At 39.3% G+C, this 21,722-nt stretch overlaps 1 protein-coding gene across 1 annotated transcript in view; it reads left to right on the top strand.

Annotated features, from left to right (window-relative positions):
- Positions 1–21,511, top strand: part of LOC118381368 (decorin-like) — a 39,540-nt gene extending 18,029 nt beyond the window's left edge. Inside the window, exons 3-8 of the mRNA XM_052492559.1 lie at positions 7,484–7,596; positions 13,888–14,101; positions 15,168–15,281; positions 16,661–16,754; positions 19,027–19,165; positions 19,458–21,511. Of these exons, the coding sequence (XP_052348519.1) occupies positions 7,484–7,596; positions 13,888–14,101; positions 15,168–15,281; positions 16,661–16,754; positions 19,027–19,165; positions 19,458–19,658 (875 nt within the window). The 3' untranslated portion in view covers positions 19,659–21,511. The remainder of the gene's footprint in view (positions 1–7,483; positions 7,597–13,887; positions 14,102–15,167; positions 15,282–16,660; positions 16,755–19,026; positions 19,166–19,457) is intronic.
- The last annotated feature ends 211 nt before the right edge of the window (positions 21,512–21,722 follow it).

Below are 21,722 nucleotides of genomic sequence, written 5' to 3'. Positions count from 1 at the left end.
GAGACAGACAAAGACAGAGTGAGAGGTACAGATGGACTGGGATGTATGCACAGAGAGGAGAGAGAGAAGAAAGAAAGAGACAGACAAAGACAGAGTGAGAGATGCAGATGGACTGGGATGTATGCACAGAGAGGAGAGAGAGAAGAAAGAAAGAGACAGACAAAGACAGAGTGAGAGATACAGATGGACTGGGATGTATGCACAGAGAGGAGAGAGAGAAGAAAGAAAGAGACAGACAAAGACAGAGTGAGAGATACAGATGGACTGGGATGTATGCACAGAGAGGAGAGAGAGAAGAAAGAAAGAGACAGACAAAGACAGAGTGAGAGATACAGATGGACTGGGATGTATGCACAGAGAGGAGAGAGAGAAGAAAGAAAGAGACAGACAAAGACAGAGTGAGAGATACAGATGGACTGGGATGTATGCACAGAGAGGAGAGAGAGAAGAAAGAAAGAGACAGACAAAGACAGAGTGAGAGATACAGATGGACTGGGATGTATGCACAGAGAGGAGAGAGAGAAGAAAGAAAGAGACAGACAAAGACAGAGTGAGAGATACAGATGGACTGGGATGTATGCACAGAGAGGAGAGAGAGAAGAAAGAAAGAGACAGACAAAGACAGAGTGAGAGATACAGATGGACTGGGATGTATGCACAGAGAGGAGAGAGAGAAGAAAGAAAGAGACAGACAAAGACAGAGTGAGAGATACAGATGGACTGGGATGTATGCACAGAGAGGAGAGAGAGAAGAAAGAAAGAGACAGAGAAAGAGAAAGAGACAGAGACCTGTGAAAGAGAAGGAGATAGAGGGACAGAGAAAGACACAGACTGACCCACGCAGCCAGACAGACAGACAGAACAACTCCGACAGACAGATGGAGAGACTGATGATCAGGAAAGGGCTTGTTCCATTACCTCACTGGGTCCTGTTAGCGCTGAACGTCTCCCAGGAGCCCCAGAGTTGGATCGTCATCTCTGGCACCGGCCCCTCTGGCCTGGAGACTGCATCTGTTCCCCAGACCTGCTGGCACACATACAGGCCTGTCACCCCCTTTTACAGTTGCAGGTGTCCAGCTGGCGGTGTGTGCTACAGTTATCAAATGTGTATGTGCAGAGATGAAGCGGGAAGTAGGGCAGAGGCTAGTAGTCTAGACGTTCACCAGACGTAGTTACAGTACATTTATTTAAAAAATACTTTTGGCAATTACTCGACAGGCATTGAGGTGTACAGGGTTGGGCAGGTTACTTTCTAAATGTAATCCATTACAATTACTAATTACTTCTCCAAAATTGTAATCAGTAACGTAACTTTTGAATTACCCAAACTCAGTAACGTAATCTGATTACATTCTGTTACTTTTAGATTACTTTCCCCTTAAGGGGCATTAGAATAATGTAAAAATGTATGTTACCAATTGAACATCATCTATTGCAGGATAAATCAGTGTTAAAGTTTACATAACGGACCATAGATGGATCTTAATTTTTACTTTATGGGTTGGTTATGTTGGCTTCTTCTAACCCATTGCTTTCTGCTACAAAAAATTATAATATGATTAAATTATATCTTTATATTAAAAACCAAAGTCTATCAGAATTCCAGTCATTCCAATCAATGTTATACCCCTTGATCGTTAAGAATAGGACTTGGAAATATGGAAGTATAGATTAGCCAAATTGTTTTACCTGAGCATAACCCCAAAACTAAGGACTTATTAGCCAGCCCTACTCTGTTGTTTATGATTTTGTTGTCATGGAGGACTGATTGGGCTCATAGATTCGAGTTGAAAAATAAATGCTGCACTCATGGAATGTCATGCTTTGAGCACTACTGAAAAGTGCTATTTACGTGTAAAAAATGAATGTCATATACTGCATTTGCTATAGGCCTATTGTTTACCTTATTGTTGATGACACTTTGATATCTTGATAATATGCAGCTGTTTAAAGGGTAAATCCACTGATGAAACAATAACAAAACGGCTGCCCCGCCTCTGTTTTGGTTAAAAGCTGAGGGATGGGCCTGGAGTGATATAACCACTCTCAGATTAATATTTTGAAAAATGTTTTATCCATGGTATAATGTTTACAAACATTGGAGTTAAACAAGCTTATATTCTTGGTTCTGATGGAGTGTGACAGTTGAACTAAGCTCATGAGGCATTTACAAGTTATATTCTTCAAAAATCAATGGACATAACTGTATATATATAATTTATAAGTCCAAAAATGGATGTAGCAACTACAGACTGCCCCTTTAAGTATATCAAACGTGTGCAAGTTTGAGCATGTGTCGATTAGGCCTATGGATTTATTAAAAAAATTCAGCATGAATTAGATTGAGAAATAAATGCACCCACTTTTATTCCATAGTCTTGGATCCACACTTTGCAGCTGTTGCAAGAACACATTTTTCACTGGCTGTCCACTGGTTTCAAAAACAATGATTGATAGACAGCTTAAACTTCTTGAATTCAAACATTATTGGGTTCAAATACACATTTAGATTTGTGAACAGCCATCCACAACAAGCACAATCTGTAAGGCACAAATAGCTAAATGAGAGAGTAGCAGTGTGATTCACATCAATGTGCTATGTAGATATCAATAATAAGTGATATCCGTATCGCCGTGGACTAAACCACTGCTGTCATCCTTGCCTCCAGGCGTTTATTCAAGTTAGATCATCTTTGGATGCCGACAGCAGTCGCACCATTGGAAGACATATCTTGGGATGTTGCCTACAAAACCTTTTTCTGCTCTTTTCCCACGATCCATCAAACACATTTGGTGTGTCGTCATAGCGGTCTCTGACTCACTCAGGTGGAACAAACTTAAACTTTATCCTTTTTTCAATGCTGATTTAAATGTCATTGAGAAAACAGAGAAATGTCAAAGATGTTTTTTTTCTTCAAATATCCTTTCTGAATTCAAAAGTAATCTTTAAAGTAATCATCTAGTTTTTCAAAAGTATATGTAATCTAATTACTATATTTTTGCTGGTAACATAATGGATTACATGTAATCCGCTACTCCCCAACCCTGGTGGTGTACCATGAAAACATCTTCCTTTCTTTCTGAGTTAGGAAATTAGGTTTAATGAACACCAGGCTCTTCATAAAAAAATGCTCAGTTTCATTAAGGTTTAGATTAAAAACAGGCTGATGTTACAGTCGTCAAATCAAATCAAATCAAATGTTATTTGTCACATACACATGGTTAGCAGATGTTAATGTGAGTGTAGCGAAATGCTTGTGCTTCTAAAAGACCTTCATCCGACAGGGATATAATGTTCCCAGTTCCCTTGAACCATCCTATCTAGGAGAGTTTGATTTAATGGGTCCCTATGTGTCAACAGGTGCTGTGGATGACAGAAGCCTTCTTTTTCCCAATGCTCTAACTGAACTGAGTGATTACTAGTGTTGCTGACAGACGTAGCTACACTGTGCTGCTGTGAATGGACAACATAATGGAAAACTCACGCTCAACTAAGGGACAATCAGACCCATAATGACTGAACAGACCTTCCCCTCACAAGGAGAGAAAGTTACAGTACACCCCCCAAATAAAGGATTGCAGGGCTGGAAATTGTATAAACGTTGCAATTAATTCTTGGATGTGCTGAAAGCATGAGGGCGAGAGGCCAGGGAAATCATATGCTTGATATCACATTCATTTGGCTTTGAAATTGCTACAATAAAGGGACTATGTTGGCATTCAGCTCCTATTTTTCTAGTCTGCCACTTGTCAAGAGGTCATGTTACCGTGCCAGTATCTCAACAAGAACAGAGCGTACTATCTCAACCTCTGGTTTCTCTCACTTACTTACTGTATGTATCAGCCAAGCCGACTTTCTTAAATGAATAATCTGCAGCGCACTGAGACGATCTGACCAGCCATTTTACCCGTGACATTGCTATGGAAATGCTCCCAAGTTTGAACAAACTAATTCACTTAATATATTTTTTGGGAAGATTCCAATCAAATCAAATCAAATTGTATGAGTCACATGTGCCGAATACAACCTTACAGTGAAATGCTTACTATCGAGCACCTAACCGACAGTGCAGTTTAAAGAAATATGGATAAGAATAAGAGATAAAAGTAACAAGCAATGTGAGTGCCGGTACAGAGTCAATGTGCGGGAGCACCAGTTAGTTGAGGTAGTATGTACATGTAGGTAGAGTTAATTAAAGTGACTATGCATAGATGACAACAGAGAGTGGCAGTGGTGTGGAGACGGGAGGGTAGGGTAGGGTAGGGGGGGGCAACGTGAATAGTCTGGGTAGCCATTTGACTAGATGTTCAGGAGTCTTATGGCTTGGGGGTAGAAGCTGTTTAGAAGCCTCTTGGACCGAGACTTGGCACTCCAGTACCGCTTGCCATGTGGTAGCAGAGAGAATAGTCTATGACTAGGGTGGCTGGAGTCTTTGACAATTTTTAGGGCCTTCCTCTGACACTGCCTGGTATAGTGGTCCTGGATGGCAGGAAGCTTGGCCCCAGTGATGTACTGGGCCATTCGCACTACCCTCTGTAGTGCCTTGCGGTCGGAGGCCGAGCAGTTGCCATACCAGGCAGTGATGCAACCAGTCAGGATGCTCTCGATGGTGCAGCTGTAGAACCTTTTGAGGATCTGAGGACTCATGCCAAATCTTTTCAGTCTCCTGAGGGGGAATAGGCTTTGTCGTGCCCGCTTCAAGACTGTCATGGTGTGTTTGGACCATGTTAGTTTGTTGGTGATGTGGACACCAAGGAACCTCTCAATCTGCTTCACTGCAGCCCCATCGATGAGAATGGGAGTGTGCTCGGTCCTCTTTTTCCTGTAGTCCACAATCATCTCCTTTGTCTTGATCACGTTGAGGGAGAGGTTGTTGTCCTGGCACCACACGGCCAGGTCTCTGACCTCCTCCCTATACGCTGTCTCATTGTTGTCGGTGATAAGGCCTACAACACTGTTGTATCATTGGCAAATTTAATGATGGTGTTGGAGTCGTGCCTGGCCATGCAGTCATGAGTGAACAGGGAGTACAGTAGGGGGCTGAGCACGCACCCCTGAGGGGTCCCTGTGTTGAAGATCAGCGTGGCGTATGTGTTGTTACCTACCCTTACCACCTGGGGGCGGCCCGTCAGGAAGTCCAGGATCCAGTTGCAGAGGGAGGGGTTTAGTCCCAGGGTCCTCTGACTGACAGAACGCCATGTGGTTCACCTCACGCTGCTAGAGAGAGAGAGAGAGAGACTGACTATGTACAGACTCAGTGAGCATAGCCTTGCTATTGAGAAAGGCCGCCGTAGGCAGACATGGCTCTCAAGAGAAGACAGGCTATGTGCTCACTGCCCACAAAATGAGGTGGAAACTGAGCTGCACTTCCTAACCTCCTGCCCAATGTATGACCATATTAGAGAGACATATTTCCCCCAGATCACACAGATCCACAAAGAATTCGAAAACATATCCAATTTTGAAAAACTCCCATACCTACTGGGTGAAATTCCACAGTGTGCCATCACAGCAGCAAGATTTGTGACCTGTTGCCACGAGAAAAGGGCAACCAGTGAAGAACAAACACCATTGTAAATACAACCCATATTTATGCTTATTTATTTTATCTTGTGTCCTTTAATTATTTGTACATTGTGTATGTATATATATATATATATATATATATATATATATATATATATATATAATATGACATTTGTAATGTCTTTACTGTTTTGAAACTGTTGTATGTGTAATGTTTACTGTTAATTTTTGTTGTTTTTCACTTTATATATTCACTTTGTATGTTGTCTACCTCACTTGCTTTGGCAATGTTAACACATGTTTCCCATGCCAATAAAGCCCTTGAATTGAATTGAATTGAATTGAATTGAGAGAGAGAGAGAGAGAGAGAGAGAGAGAGAGAGAGAGAGAGAGAGAGAGAGAGAGAGAGAGAGAGAGAGAGAGAGAATAACAACAATGGATTGAGGTGGAGGGAGGAGATGGAGATGTAATGAGAGGAGAGAGAGAGAAGGTGATGGATGGAAAGGGGGATTGAGTAGATGAGAAAGAGACGTGATGGAAGGGTGAAGGGATATGAGAGAAGGGCATGAGGAGTGAGAGAAGATATTAAATGGGAGATGGAGAGAGGGAGCACAGTGGTGATATGCCGCACAGTGAGAGCCTACAGACAGCTGTGTAGAGAATTGTGGGGCTTGGGCAGGGTAGGAGAAAAGCTGATAGAAAAGCCATCTGAGCTGAAGAGAATGTTTGTGTAAGTGGGGCGTGCTCAAAGCTTTTAGGCCAAAGTGTGTCTGCATATGTGGAGTTTAAAAGACACAGCATTTAAGCCCTGAATAACTAAACAGTTTATTCCAGAGACAACCGCCGTCCTCTAGAATGGAAACCAGCCATGTGAACCTTGACCCTTAGACATTGTGTTGATGACTTGTGGTAGCTCTCTGTGTTCGCCCTCTATTTAAAACAATACCAATAGAATAGAATAGAATAGAATAGAATAGAATAGAACAGAACAGAACAGAATGGAATAGAATATAGTAGAATATGCAATAATATAATATAATGGAATGGAATAGAACACAACAGAATAGAATAGAATGGAATAGAACACAATAGAATAGAAAATAATAGAATAAAACAGAATAGAATAGAATAGAACACAATATAATAGAATGGAATAGAATATAACAGAACAGAACAGAATATAATAGAAAAGTTAGAATAGAACAGAATAGAACAGATTCATATTACACAAAAATACATAATTTACCCAATAAATCTACATAGTGTATACATCACCCCAGCTTATAATTCCCTCAGTGTTCTCCCTCAGAACATATGGTTCTGGTTTACCAGTCACATAGACAGATGACATTTACTGTCTCAGTGCCAAATAATGCAATGTACTCTCCAACGCAAACTGCATGCAATGAGGTCAGTGTCCAGGTATGTGGACACTTGAAATTGACGGAGATTCATTTTGAGTCCCATTTCCACACTGTGTGCCATAGATTCAATGCTAACTCATGTGGTATCTGGTATCACTCATGTCTGGACTATTACCATGAAACACATCATACGTTGGTTCTTTGGGGTTATTCACTGTTGACATGCTAAACATTTTGACATTTCTGACTTGCTAACTGGTTGAACGCAGCACGTGTATAATAATCTCTCCACCACACTTTACTGCGAACTTCATTTCCCATCAGCTAGCAGGCACAGCTGCACAGCTCAGGAAGTCTCCTATCACCTGGACAAACATACCATACACACGGCCAAGTGTGCACACTATCTCTCACACACATACACACACACTCCTTGTCGTGCCTCATCATGCACACAAATGCTTATGGCAGGGTAAAATCACATGGAGCTATGAAACTAGCTTCAACGGACTGGCCTAGAAGTATCTCTCCTCTCCTTCCTGTTTTGTCTTGGTCTGTGAGTATCTCTACTCTCCTTCCTCTTCTTCTGCAGGGCTGAAGAGTGTTCCAGATGAGATCCCTGCAGACAGCACCCTGCTGGACCTGCAGAACAACAAGATCACTGAGATCAAGGAGAATGACTTCAAGACTCTGAAGGGACTCCAAGTAAGAGTTTACCACTCAATATGTCCCCTCCACTAAACACTCAATATGTCCACTAAACACTCAATATGTCCACTAAACACTCAATATGTCCACTAAACACTTAATACTGTAAGCCCACTAAACACTCAATATGTCCACTAAACACTCAATATCTCCACTAAACACGCAATATGTGCACAAACACTCAATATGTCCACTAAACACTCAATATGTCCACTAAACACTTAATACTGTATGCCCACTAAACACTCAATATGTCCACTAAACACTCAATATCTCCACTAAACACGCAATATGTCCACTAAACACTCAATATGTCCACTAAACACTTAATGATGTATGCCCTCTAAACACTCAATATGTCCACTAAACACTTAATATTGTATATCCATTAAATACTCAACATGTCCACTAAACACTTAATATGTCCACTAAACACTCAATATGTCCACTAAACATTTAATATGTGTGTGTGTGTGTGTGTGTGTGTGTGTGTGTGTGTGTGTGTGTGTGTGTGTGTGTGTGTGTGTGTGTGTGTGTGTGTGTGTTCCACGTGTGTATACGCTTTTTTGGAGTGCTGATTTCCTGATCACATTCCAAACCACTAACATGTTTAACTAACATGTTTAACTCGGATCAAAGATCCTAAAAATAGTCTACCAAAGGAAACAGCACTGTAAACATTTGTTTTAACCACAGGAATCCAGGTACCAATGTGCTATGGAAACTATTCTCCTCTGGGCCATCGCTTGACCTCTCTACACGTGTATAGCTTTCTGACCTGTGATAAATAGCCTACCTCTGTGAAACGGCCCACACTGTTTCCACCCCTGTACATTAGTTGTTCTCTCCAGGGGGAATTTGCTGTATTCTCCATTCTTCCACCCCCGTCTGCAGCCTTGAGTAAGGAACGGTCCACTAGAGACACAGCAATTTCTCTTGCGAAATTTCTCAGAAATTGCCTCCAATCACAACAACCCTGGCGCCTGTGCTCTTTCAGACTAGGTCCAAGGGTGTGTTGGGATTACTGAACAGACGTTAAAAAACAATCTCACATTTCAGTTACCTTGGATACGTTCAATTGAGTCAGTCAGTCCATACTTGGGAAATGTAATCAAACAGTCTGCAATAGGTCTAAAACATCGTATTTTGTTGATGTCAAGTGTTTAAGATGCTCGTCGACTAGTACAACATAGCCTAAAATAGTCCAGTCTGTTTGTGAAGCAATTTTTGCAACCTCACTATGATATAACGAAAAGTCTGCCTTCAATTACTTCATTTTACACATAAACAATGATCACACACCGACGGGAAGTTGTAGCCACATTAAAGTAGCCAGTGACAAAACACATTTCAGATGAACACATTGCTAATGTGATATATTGCATTATAATGTAGCGAGCTATCTCAAATAGAAAAAGCTATCTCAAATAGAAAAAGCTATCTCAAAAGCAATCTCAAATAGAAAAAGCTATCTCAAATAGAAAAAGCAATCTCAAATAGAAAAAGCTATCTCAAATAGAAAAAGCAATCTCAAATAGAAAAAGCTATCTCAAAAGCAATCTCAAATAGAAAAAGCTATCTCAAAAGCAATCTCAAATAGAAAAAGCTATCTCAAAAGCAATCTCAAATAGAAAAAGCTATCTCAAATAGAAAAAGCTATCTCAAAAGCAATCTCAAATAGAAAAAGCTATCTCAAATAGAAAAAGCTATCTCAAAAGCAATCTCAAATAGAAAAAGCTATCTCAAATAGAAAAAGCTATCTCAAATAGAAAAAGCTATCTCAAAAGCAATCTCAAATAGAAAAAGCTATCTCAAATAGAAAAAGCAATCTCAAATAGAAAAAGCTATCTCAAAAGCAATCTCAAATAGAAAAAGCTATCTCAAAAGCAATCTCAAATAGAAAAAGCTATCTCAAAAGCAATCTCAAATAGAAAAAGCTATCTCAAATAGAAAAAGCAATCTCAAATAGAAAAAGCTATCTCAAATAGAAAAAGCTATCTCAAATAGAAAAAGCAATCTCAAATAGAAAAAGCAATCTCAAAAGCAATCTCAAATAGAAAAAACTATCTCAAATAGAAAAAGCAATCTCAAATCGAAAAAGCTATCTCAAAAGCAATCTCAAATAGAAAAAGCTATCTCAAAAGCAATCTCAAATAGAAAAAGCTATCTCAAATAGAAAAAGCTATCTCAAAAGCAATCTCAAATAGAAAAAGCTATCTCAAATAGAAAAAGCAATCTCAAATAGAAAAAGCTATCTCAAATAGAAAAAGCAATCTCAAATAGAAAAAGCTATCTCAAAAGCAATCTCAAATAGAAAAAGCTATCTCAAAAGCAATCTCAAATAGAAAAAGCTATCTCAAAAGCAATCTCAAATAGAAAAAGCTATCTCAAATAGAAAAAGCAATCTCAAATAGAAAAAGCTATCTCAAATAGAAAAAGCTATCTCAAATAGAAAAAGCAATCTCAAATAGAAAAAGCAATCTCAAAAGCAATCTCAAATAGAAAAAACTATCTCAAATAGAAAAAGCTATCTCAAAAGCAATCTCAAATAGAAAAAGCAATCTCAAATAGAAAAAGCTATCTCAAATAAGAAAAAGCAATCTCAAATCGAAAAAGCTATCTCAAAAGCAATCTCAAATAGAAAAAGCTATCTCAAAAGCAATCTCAAATAGAAAAAGCTATCTCAAATAAGAAAAAGCTATCTCAAAAACAATCTCAAATAGAAAAAGCTATCTCAAAAGCAATCTCAAATAGAAAAAGCTATCTCAAATAGAAAAAGCTATCTCAAATAGAAAAAGCAATCTCAAATAGAAAAAGCAATCTCAAATCGAAAAAGCAATCTCAAAAGCAATCTCAAATAGAAAAAGCTATCTCAAAAGCAATCTCAAATAGAAAAAGCTATCTCAAAAGCAATCTCAAATAGAAAAAGCTATCTCAAAAGCAATCTCAAATAGAAAAAGCTATCTCAAATAAGAAAAAGCTATCTCAAAAACAATCTCAAATAGAAAAAGCTATCTCAAAAGCAATCTCAAATAGAAAAAGCTATCTCAAAAGCAATCTCAAATAGAAAAAGCTATCTCAAATAGAAAAAGCTATCTCAAAAGCAATCTCAAATAGAAAAAGCTATCTCAAAAGCAATCTCAAATAGAAAAAGCTATCTCAAAAGCAATCTCAAATAGAAAAAGCTATCTCAAATAGAAAAAGCAATCTCAAATAGAAAAAGCTATCTCAAATAGAAAAAGCTATCTCAAAAGCAATCTCAAATAGAAAAAGCTATCTCAAAAGCAATCTCAAATAGAAAAAACTATCTCAAATAGAAAAAGCTATCTCAAAAGCAATCTCAAATAGAAAAAGCAATCTCAAATAGAAAAAGCTATCTCAAATAAGAAAAAGCAATCTCAAATCGAAAAAGCTATCTCAAAAGCAATCTCAAATAGAAAAAGCTATCTCAAAAGCAATCTCAAATAGAAAAAGCTATCTCAAATAAGAAAAAGCTATCTCAAAAACAATCTCAAATAGAAAAAGCTATCTCAAAAGCAATCTCAAATAGAAAAAGCTATCTCAAAAGCAATCTCAAATAGAAAAAGCTATCTCAAATAGAAAAAGCTATCTCAAATAGAAAAAGCAATCTCAAATCGAAAAAGCAATCTCAAAAGCAATCTCAAATAGAAAAAGCTATCTCAAAAGCAATCTCAAATAGAAAAAGCTATCTCAAAAGCAATCTCAAATAGAAAAAGCTATCTCAAAAGCAATCTCAAATAGAAAAAGCTATCTCAAATAAGAAAAAGCTATCTCAAAAACAATCTCAAATAGAAAAAGCTATCTCAAAAGCAATCTCAAATAGAAAAAGCTATCTCAAAAGCAATCTCAAATAGAAAAAGCTATCTCAAATAGAAAAAGCTATCTCAAAAGCAATCTCAAATAGAAAAAGCTATCTCAAAAGCAATCTCAAATAGAAAAAGCTATCTCAAAAGCAATCTCAAATAGAAAAAGCTATCTCAAAAGCAATCTCAAATAGAAAAAGCTATCTCAAAAGCAATCTCAAATAGAAAAAGCTATCTCAAATAGAAAAAGCTATCTCAAAAGCAATCTCAAATAGAAAAAGCTATCTCAAAAGCAATCTCAAATAGAAAAAGCTATCTCAAAAGCAATCTCAAATAGAAAAAGCTATCTCAAAAGCAATCTCAAATAGAAAAAGCTATCTCAAATAGAAAAAGCTATCTCAAAAGCAATCTCAAATAGAAAAAGCTATCTCAAATAGAAAAAGCTATCTCAAATAGAAAAAGCAATCTCAAATAGAAAAAGCTATCTCAAATAGAAAAAGCTATCTCAAAAGCAATCTCAAATAGAAAAAGCTATCTCAAAAGCAATCTCAAATAGAAAAAGCTATCTCAAAAGCAATCTCAAATAGAAAAAGCTATCTCAAAAGCAATCTCAAATAGAAAAAGCTATCTCAAATAGAAAAAGCTATCTCAAAAGCAATCTCAAATAGAAAAAGCTATCTCAAAAGCAATCTCAAATAGAAAAAGCTATCTCAAAAGCAATCTCAAATAGAAAAAGCTATCTCAAAAGCAATCTCAAATAGAAAAAGCTATCTCAAATAGAAAAAGCTATCTCAAAAGCAATCTCAAATAGAAAAAGCTATCTCAAATAGAAAAAGCTATCTCAAATCGAAAAAGCAATCTCAAATCGAAAAAGCTATCTCAAATAGAAAAAGCTATCTCAAAAGCAATCTCAAATAGAAAAAGCTATCTCAAAAGCAATCTCAAATAGAAAAAGCTATCTCAAATAAGAAAAAGCTATCTCAAATAGAAAAAGCTATCTAAAAAACAATCTCAAATAGAAAAATCTATCTCAAAAGCAATCTCAAATAGAAAAAGCTATCTCAAAAGCAATTTCAAATAGAAAAAGCAATCTCAAATAGAAAAAGCTATCTCAAAAGCAATCTCAAATAGAAAAAGCTATCTCAAATAAGAAAAAGCTATCTCAAATAGAAAAAGCTATCTCAAAAACAATCTCAAATAGAAAAAGCTATCTCAAAAGCAATCTCAAATAGAAAAAGCTATCTCAAAAGCAATCTCAAATAGAAAAATCTATCTCAAAAGCAATCTCAAATAGAAAAAGCTATCTCAAAAGCAATCTCAAATAGAAAAAGCTATCTCAAAAGCAATCTCAAATAGAAAAAGCTATCTCAAAAGTAATCTCAAATAGAAAAAGCTATCTCAAAAGCAATCTCAAATAGAAAAAGCTATCTCAAATAGAAAAAGCTATCTCAAATAGAAAAAGCTATCTCAAAAGCAATCTCAAATAGAAAAAGCTATCTCAAATAGAAAAAGTTATCTCAAAAGCAATCTCAAATAGAAAAAGCAATCTCAAATAGAAAAAGCTATATCAAATAGAAAAAGCAATCTCAAATAGAAAAAGCAATCTCAAATAGAAAAAGCTATCTCAAAAGCAATCTCAAATAGAAAAAGCTATCTCAAAAGCAATCTCAAATAGAAAAAGATATCTCAAAAGCAATCTCAAATAGAAAAAGCAATCTCAAATAGAAAAAGCTATATCAAATAGAAAAAGCAATCTCAAATAGAAAAAGCTATCTCAAATAGAAAAAGCTATCTCAAAAGCAATCTCAAATAGAAAAAGATATCTCAAAAGCAATCTCAAATAGAAAAAGCAATCTCAAATAGAAAAAGCTATATCAAATAGAAAAAGCAATCTCAAATAGAAAAAGCTATCTCAAAAGCAATCTCAAATAGAAAAAGCTACCTAAAAAGCAATCTCAAATAGAAAAAGCTATCTCAAAAGCAATCTCAAATAGAAAAAGCAATCTCAAATAGAAAAAGCTATCTCAAATAGAAAAAGCTATCTCAAAAGCAATCTCAAATAGAAAAAGATATCTCAAAAGCAATCTCAAATAGAAAAAGCAATCTCAAATAGAAAAAGCTATATCAAATAGAAAAAGCAATCTAAAATAGAAAAAGCTATCTCAAAAGCAATCTCAAATAGAAAAAGCTATGTCAAAAGCAATCTCAAATAGAAAAAGCAATCTCAAATAGAAAAAGCTATCTCAAAAGCAATCTCAAATAGAAAAAGCTATCTCAAAAGCAATCTCAAATAGAAAAAACAGTTGCCTAATTGTACATTAGCATAAATATCAACATAGTAATTAGCATTACCGCAAACATACTAATTATAATTAGGATAAACATATAAATTATAATTAGCAAAACATACACATTAGCGTTAGCTTAAATATAACAGGGATCGTTCTCTCTCCAATCTCCCCAGACCCTGATCCTGGTGAACAACCAGATCACCACAATCCACCCCAAGGCCTTCCTTCCCCTGGGAAAGCTGCAGCGCCTCTACCTCTCCAAGAACCACCTCAAGGAAATGCCCGCCAACATGCCCAAGAGCCTGCAGGAGCTTCGCATCCATGAGAATGAGATCACTAAGATCAAGAAGGCCTCCTTCGAGGGCATGGCCCAGGTCATCGTCATGGGTATGAACCAGACCTGGGTTCAAATACTATTAGAAATCTTTCAGATATTTTGTGCCCTTGCTTTGCACCATGGGTGCATGGTGAACTCAACCCATCCCTTGTTCTGTACTCATACGATAGAACTAGTCTAATCCTTACACACATATACCGAACACACAGTCACTTGAACATGTTTCCTTAATTGACTGTATAGTAGCAATATGACAGGAGCAAGTTAACAAGTTTTCAGCTAAAAAGTACACTAAAACATTACAGTCAGAGCCTGATGATCAAAGTGTTGTGTAACCATGAATTACAACGTGTCAGTGTTTAGAGAGTGCCAGCATTCGCCTACAGAGAGGAAGGGTTGGTTCATTGCTTGCAGAGTGGAGAGTGGAATTTGAGGGTGCCAGCAGCAGAGAGAGTGACAGAGTGTGTGCGTGTGTGTGCGTGTGTGTGTGTGTGTGTGTGTGTGTGTGTGTGTGTGTGTGTGTGTGTGTGTGTGTGTGTGTGTGTGTGTGTGTGTGTGTGTGTGTGTGTGTGTGTGTGTGTGTGTGTGTGTGTGTGTGTGTGTGTGTGTGTGTGTGTGTGTGTGTGTGTGTGTGTGTGTGTGTGTGTGTGTGTGTGTGTGTGTGTGTGTGTGTGTGTGCACATGTATACATTTATTTATAATGTCTCTATTCTGGTGTGTGTTACATTCCCTCTCAGAATGTAAAGTGTCTCATTACAGCATAGCTGAAGGACTGGAGCGGTATGCCCTAAAACACACTGATCCTCTGATTATATCCCCAGTGTGACAAATCGGCCAATCCAGCGAGGCTAAAGGACGAGGGAGGCAGGGCTTATGGACAATATCCCACGCCGGCCGCAAACCATGTTTATACATGAGTCAGGTTGAGATTCCCGTAACACACCAGGACTGAAATGTGGTTAATGGACCTTTTTTTTCTCTGTTTTCTTTTCTGTCTCCTCCCCTGATTGTCTACCTCTATTTATCTTCCTCTCTGTCTATCTCTCTCTTGCCCTCTCTTTATTTCTGCTCCCTCTGTCTCTCTGTCTGTCTCTCCCTCCCTCCTTCTCTTTCCAGAGCTCGGCTCCAACCCCCTGAAGAGTGCAGGGGTTGAGGCTGGGGCATTCGGGGCCCTGAAGAAGGTCTCATACATCCGCATTGCAGACACCAACCTGACAGAGATCCCCAAAGGTACTGCCCTCTCTGGTCACCCCATCACAAATCATCCTTCCCTCCAGTCCCTTGAAGGGATCATAGGAAATCTAACACGAGGCTAGGTATGAGATCCATTACATAGCTTTCACCTATCCAGCCATGTCAGATCATTTCACTGTGAGGATCCAACTAAAGAATATGGAAAATAACATGTCATTTCAATAAAGGATGGCTGTAAGGATTTTGACCACACTACAACAACAAAAGATGTATTCAACATACTGTATAATTCTAAGGCAACCAGCTGCAATGGGATTGTCAAAATGTTTGTTGAGCAAACTCACAACAATAGTTGGTGTGTGAACATTTTGTTGAGCAAACTCACAACAATAGTTGGTGTGTGAACATTTTGTTGAGCAAACTCACAACAATAGTTGGTGTGTGAACATTTTGTTGAGCAAACTCACAACAATAGTTGGTGTGTGAACATTTTGTTGAGCAAACTCACAACAATAGTTGGTGTGTGAACATTTTGTTGAGCATACTCACAACAATAGTTGGTGTGTGAACATTTTTGTTGAGCATACTCACAACAATAGTTGGTGTGTGAACATTTTGTTGAGCATACTCACAACAATAGTTGGTGTGTGAACATTTTGTTGAGCAAACTCACAACAATAGTTGGTGTGTGAACATTTTGTTGAGCAAACTCACAACAATAGTTGGTGTGTGAACATTTTGTTGAGCAAACTCACAATTGCAACTTAATGCCTTTCAATTGTACGTTGAATCAACATCTTATTATTTTTTACAGTGCTGTGCCTGAATCTCTATTTTCAACCAGGACTGGTTTGAATACTTCACAGCTCAATAGCTCCAGCTAAAACAAAGGAATTCAAGTTAACAGCGAGGATCTCTTACTCAATCGACCACAGCCAAAATCATCAATCATCTTGCACTGCAAGAATGCACATGTGGATTCATAGGCTCCACTGAACAATGGTTACAGTGTGGAACCTAGACAGGAAAACTAAAACAGCATATTAATTCAAAGGTGTGTAAGATGAATGTTATCTGGTCTATTGTGGGAATCTGGCAACCAGTTCAGATCGAATAGTACTCAGAGAGAGATCCTCTAATCTAATGCTTTAATAGGAATAGAAGGGATGAAGGATAGGCCTCTGGATGTTAGAGGCTGCGTCTGAGTTTGCATCCTATTCCCTATATTACCTAGTCAAAAGTAGTGCACTAGGGATTAGGGTGCCATTTCAGATGCATTAGACTTAGTATGGATTCAGAGTCCTACTGGCATACTGTATGTAGACATTAACCACTTAGCTTCCCCTCACCATAACTGCTGTGGTTTCCCCGGTTGTTTGTCCTCTCGTCACTGTCTCTCTCCTGTGGGTTGCCAGGTCTGCCCTCCTCCCTCTCCGAGCTCCACCTGGACAGCAACAAGATCACCAAGGTGCAGGCGGACAACCTGAAGGGCCTCAAGAACCTGGCTAAGTAAAGATGTTTCTACTCAATGTTTCAAAAAACGGTTGATAAATGCTCTTGACGAGGACAAAGCATGCGTACAGTATTCTTCTTCACTGTATTTGATGAGTGGGTCAACACTTCATAAGTAGTCTTGTAGTGGGATATTGGGTCATCTCTAGACAACAGTGCCCCACACACACACACACACACACACACACACACACACACACACACACACACACACACACACACACACACACACACACACACACACACACACACACACACTAGTATGTATTTCAAACCTCAGCAACAATCCTGGGTAGTCACCAATTCAGTTATATAAGGGGTATTTGAATTGATGCGGTGCTTATTGGCATTAATGCCACTAGTGTTTTTTGTACCACATCGCCTCATTCACTGGGGAGGTTAGACTGGAGCAGCATGTCCAAAACTCCTTGTCCGCCCTGTACTCTGCTGCTAGTACTGTCTCTCTCTCTCTCTCTGTGTGTCTCTCTGTGTCTCTCTGCTCTCTCTCTCTCTCTCTCTCTCTCTCTCTCTCTCTCTCTCTCTCTCTCTCTCTCTCTCTCTCTCTCTCTCTCTCTCTCTCTCTCTCTCTCTGTGTCTCTCTCTGTTCCTCTGTGTGTCTATGTCTCTCTCGCTCTCACTCTCACTCTCACTCTCTGTCTCTCTCTCTCTCTCTCTCTCTCTCTCTCTCTCTCTCTCTCTCTCTCTCTGTGTGTCTCTCTGTGTCTTTCTGTGTGTCTCTGTCTCTGTCTCTCTCACTCTCACTCTCTGTCTCTGTCTCTGTCTCTCTCTCTCTCTCTCTCTCTCTCTCTCTCTCTCTCTCTCTCTCTCTCTCTCTCTCTCTCTCTCTCTCTCTCTCTCCTCTCTCTCTCTCTCTCTCTCTCTCTCTCTCTCTCTCTGTGTGTATCTCTGTGTCTTTCTCTGTGTCTCTGTGTGTCTCTGTCTCTCTCGCTCTCACTCTCTTTCTCTCTCTCTCTGTGTCTCTGTCTCTCTCTGTGTCTCTCTCTGTTTCTCTGTGTCTCTGTCTCTCGCTCTCTCTCTCTCTCTGTCTCTCTCTGTGTCCCTCTCTCTCTCTCTCTCTCTCTCTCTCTCTCTCTCTCTCTCTCTCTCTCTCTCTCTCTCTCTCTCTCTCTCTCTCTCTCTCTCTGTGTCCCTCTCTCTGTGTCCCTCTCTGTGTCCCTCTCGCTGTGTCCCTCTCTCTGTGTCCCTCTCTCTCTCTCTCTCTCTCTCTCTCTCTCTCTCTCTCTCTCTCTGTGTCCCTCTCTCTGTGTCCCTCTCTCTGTGTCTCTCACTCTGTCTCTCTATCTCTCTCTCTCTCTCTCTCTGTGTGTCCCTCTCTGTGTGTCCCTCTCTCTGTGTTTCTCTCTCTGTCTCTCTCTGTCTCTCTCTCTCTTGCGCGTGCGCGCTATCGCTCTCGCTCTCTCCCCCCCCCTCTCTCTCTCTCTATTCCTTCGTCATCACTCAGTTGTCCACTCTTCTCAACGCTGAGTGCGTTCTGCAATTGGAGTCCACTGCTGTATTTGTGGAAAGACGCCAGGGCTTGAGAAAGAGGTATACATCAGTACCAGATCTAAACCAACCAGACAGACTCACTCAGAGAACCCAACCTCTGGTTCTCTCTCACTCCTTGTGGCTGTGCCTGTTAGAGCTCTCTCACTCTGTCACTCTCTCTCTGTCTCTCACTCTCTGGCTCTCATTGAGACATTGGGGGTGTTGATTTATCATTATGTGTTTGAGAGTTTTGACAAAATGCATATGAAAGCAATGTTTCTGAAAATCAACAGCTTGGTTTATAAGATCACCGCTTGGAGGACAGGAAAAGACTCATGCCGAAGTAGGTAGACTAAACAACAGAAATATCCTTTCATGCAGTACAAGGCAGTTTATTTTGGAAGAGCTACAGGATTCACTGAAAATATTATTTTCCATTTTCTGGATCGGCAACACGTTCGCTAGCGAGTATTTCATTTTGTCTACGAAGTTGATCCCTTGGCAAAAGTAAAGCCTCTTTCTCATTTGCTAGTCTACATTCTGCCCATGGTTTTCATTGGCAGAAAACCAGTTTGTGTCTTTCCCATTGGATGTTTTCTTTCTCTCATTTGTTTTTATACATTCTGTACGTTGGGACTTGTAGGGACAGCTCAGGGCTTCATGCCCTCTTTTATCTCTCTTCTTCTGTACCTCTGTCTCATTGGCTCTTTTACACACCATGTCTTTCCCATTGGCTCTGACACATTCTGTGTCTCTCCCCATTGGCTGGTTTGTCTCCTAGGCTGGGTCTAAGCTACAATGAGATCAGCCAGGTGGAGAACGGTTCTCTGGCCATGGTTCCTCACCTCAGAGAGCTTCACCTGGACAACAATGCCCTGACCACCGTGCCTGCAGGCCTGCCTGACCACAAGTATATCCAGGTGGGTTCCACCGGACACACAGGTGTCCCGCCACACCTGGGAGAATGGGTAGAGGCTTCATGTCCATGGATGTTCCACCTCACACAGGGTTTTCTCAGGAGGGTGTAACCATTACAGATCAATCTGATGATGATGATGAAATAAATATTAATAAGTTGTTAACACAGAAATGATTTTCTGCCATTCAACAAAAGGAATTGTGTTAGCTTCATACATGACCTTTTTATATATGCAATGTTCATTTCCAGACATCCCTCCCTCTAACCACTCATTGTGGTTGATATGTTCCCAGGTGATCTACCTCCACAGCAACAAGATAGGGGTGGTGGGCACCCAGGACTTCTGCCCACCGGGCTACAATACCAAGAAGGCCATGTACTCTGGCATCAGCCTGTTCTCCAACCCCGTCCCTTACTGGGAGGTGCAGCCCATCACCTTCCGCTGTGTGTTCGACCGCTCTGCCATCCAGCTGGGCAACTACAGGAAGAAGTAGAGAAAAAGTAGACCACCCCCAGAGAGAGGGAGAGTGTGTGTGTGTGTGTGTGTGTGTGTGTGTGTGTGTGTGTGTGTGTGTGTGTGTGTGTGTGTGTGTGTGTGTGTGTGTGTGTGTGTGTGTGTGTGTGTGTGTGTGTGTGTGTGTGTGTGTGTGTGAACCGCAGCCCCCCATCTACCCCACAACACTGATCGGCACCTTTATCCCCATTTTAAAACCATAACGAACATCCAATACAGTTTTAACAGTTACAGTACTTCATGTTTTCATGAGCAAAGACAGAACAGTTACAAAACTCAGTACCAAACCTTCCATAGATGGCTTAGTAATAACTCAAACCAGCTCTGTGTGCAAACAGTTGATTTATAACAGTCCATGTGTCATTTGTACATTTCATATCCTACAACAGTAATCACAGGCATTATCCTGTAACAACTCATGAAATACTGTAACACTACCTCATGGTAGTTATCTGTCAAAAAGCTCAACTTAAAGGGGATGTCACCCACTTTTCAACCTCATTTTCATTATCTCCATTACAATACCATTGTCTACATATGTGAAAACGTCCCATTTCTATGTTTTGTAGAAAACAAATATCAAGTTAAAAAGATATACCAAATGACATCATCAAGAATTATCCCTCTGGCTAGAAACTCGTTGCCGGTTTTGAAAATCACTGTTTTTAAAAAACCCTGTGATGTCACAGAGGAGCATTGTTTTAGGACCTTTCTCCTTACCTTTTTACCCACAGATCATAGACTTAACAACGTGTTCGTTTTCACACATGTAGACACTGATATGGTGCTGGAGATAATGAATATGAGGTTGAAAAGTGGCGGAACTGCCCTTTAACAGAAGTCTGTGCAATGGTTTGGAAGTGTGTGCCCTCAGATTGCATGACTGAAATGTTATTTTGTGTGCGAAAGAAAGACAACTAAATATTTTCAACAACAACAAAAAATATCTATGACCACTTTGACAATATGTACACAATTAACCCTTTAATACCTCACACATGTCAGCTGGTTGAGATTGGCTGAAAAATCTGAATTTGCCCGGTGTAGACATGTTGTGTGCAACAAGCCTTTACGTGCATAAGTCTGTGACAATTACAGAAGGTGAGCTGACCTGCGGAGCGGGCTGCCAAGGGTTAACTCCTGTCTTAATATCATTAACACCAGCTAGGATACTAGAATGTACTAGAGTATATTACCTGTGTAGTAGCTAGCGTTCAAAGTGTACCTTTACAATATGTCGTACTATTTGAAAGATTCCCGATTTTCTTTCTGTCACATTGTAGTCAATTGCCATGTCTCCTGCTTGCTTCACTGTTGATGTCAAGTTTTGTTGTTTTTACGAAATGTTCCGACAGTTTAAAGATTTCTGATTTTCCGTAAAGCATTTATTTCTTCTTCTACACATTCCATTCCCCCATCTGTCATGTAACATCAGCTCATACAACCAAGATGAAAATAGCTCTTAAAGATGTAGAATAAACAATATATACGTTCTGAAACAGAAGCCATGCCCAAAGATCTATACGCATGCTTTTCATCTTTTGACTTGAAGCAAGGTTGTGGTTTCTGGAATGACATGTTAATGCCTGTTATGTTTCTCTTCTTTTATTCTTTGGCTTTCTTTTTTTCTTTTTTTTTAAGTCTGAAGAGAATTGGAGGCTTGCAGGCGGACTGTCATGCCTTCAGTGCCCATGTTAGTGTGAATGTTTGTATGTATAGACGCTGTATATAAATGCTGTATAAGAAAAACTCTCATTGCTTAAAAGCACAAGCACTTACAGTAGTTCAGACTTAATATATCAACAATAAAGATGTTCCTCTCTTTTTTTCTGAGCAGGGGCTCCGCCTAAGGCTTCCTGAACCAAATAAAAATACCAATTAAAAAGCAGCATTTTTCTGGGGGTGTCGCCATCAGAGGTCATAACCCTTGGTTGTGTGTGTCATTGTCATAGAGTTGAAAAGAGGGCCCACCTCCTATCTTTTACATGATTGCTTCTGTGATAGCATAGGTTTTGTGGAAAGTGCGGCCTCTAACCAACTCTAT

Source organism: Oncorhynchus keta, chromosome 33 (genome assembly GCF_023373465.1).
Source record: "Oncorhynchus keta strain PuntledgeMale-10-30-2019 chromosome 33, Oket_V2, whole genome shotgun sequence".
Classification (NCBI taxonomy): domain Eukaryota; kingdom Metazoa; phylum Chordata; class Actinopteri; order Salmoniformes; family Salmonidae; genus Oncorhynchus; species Oncorhynchus keta.
This window is presented reverse-complemented; position numbering and strand designations above follow the sequence as displayed.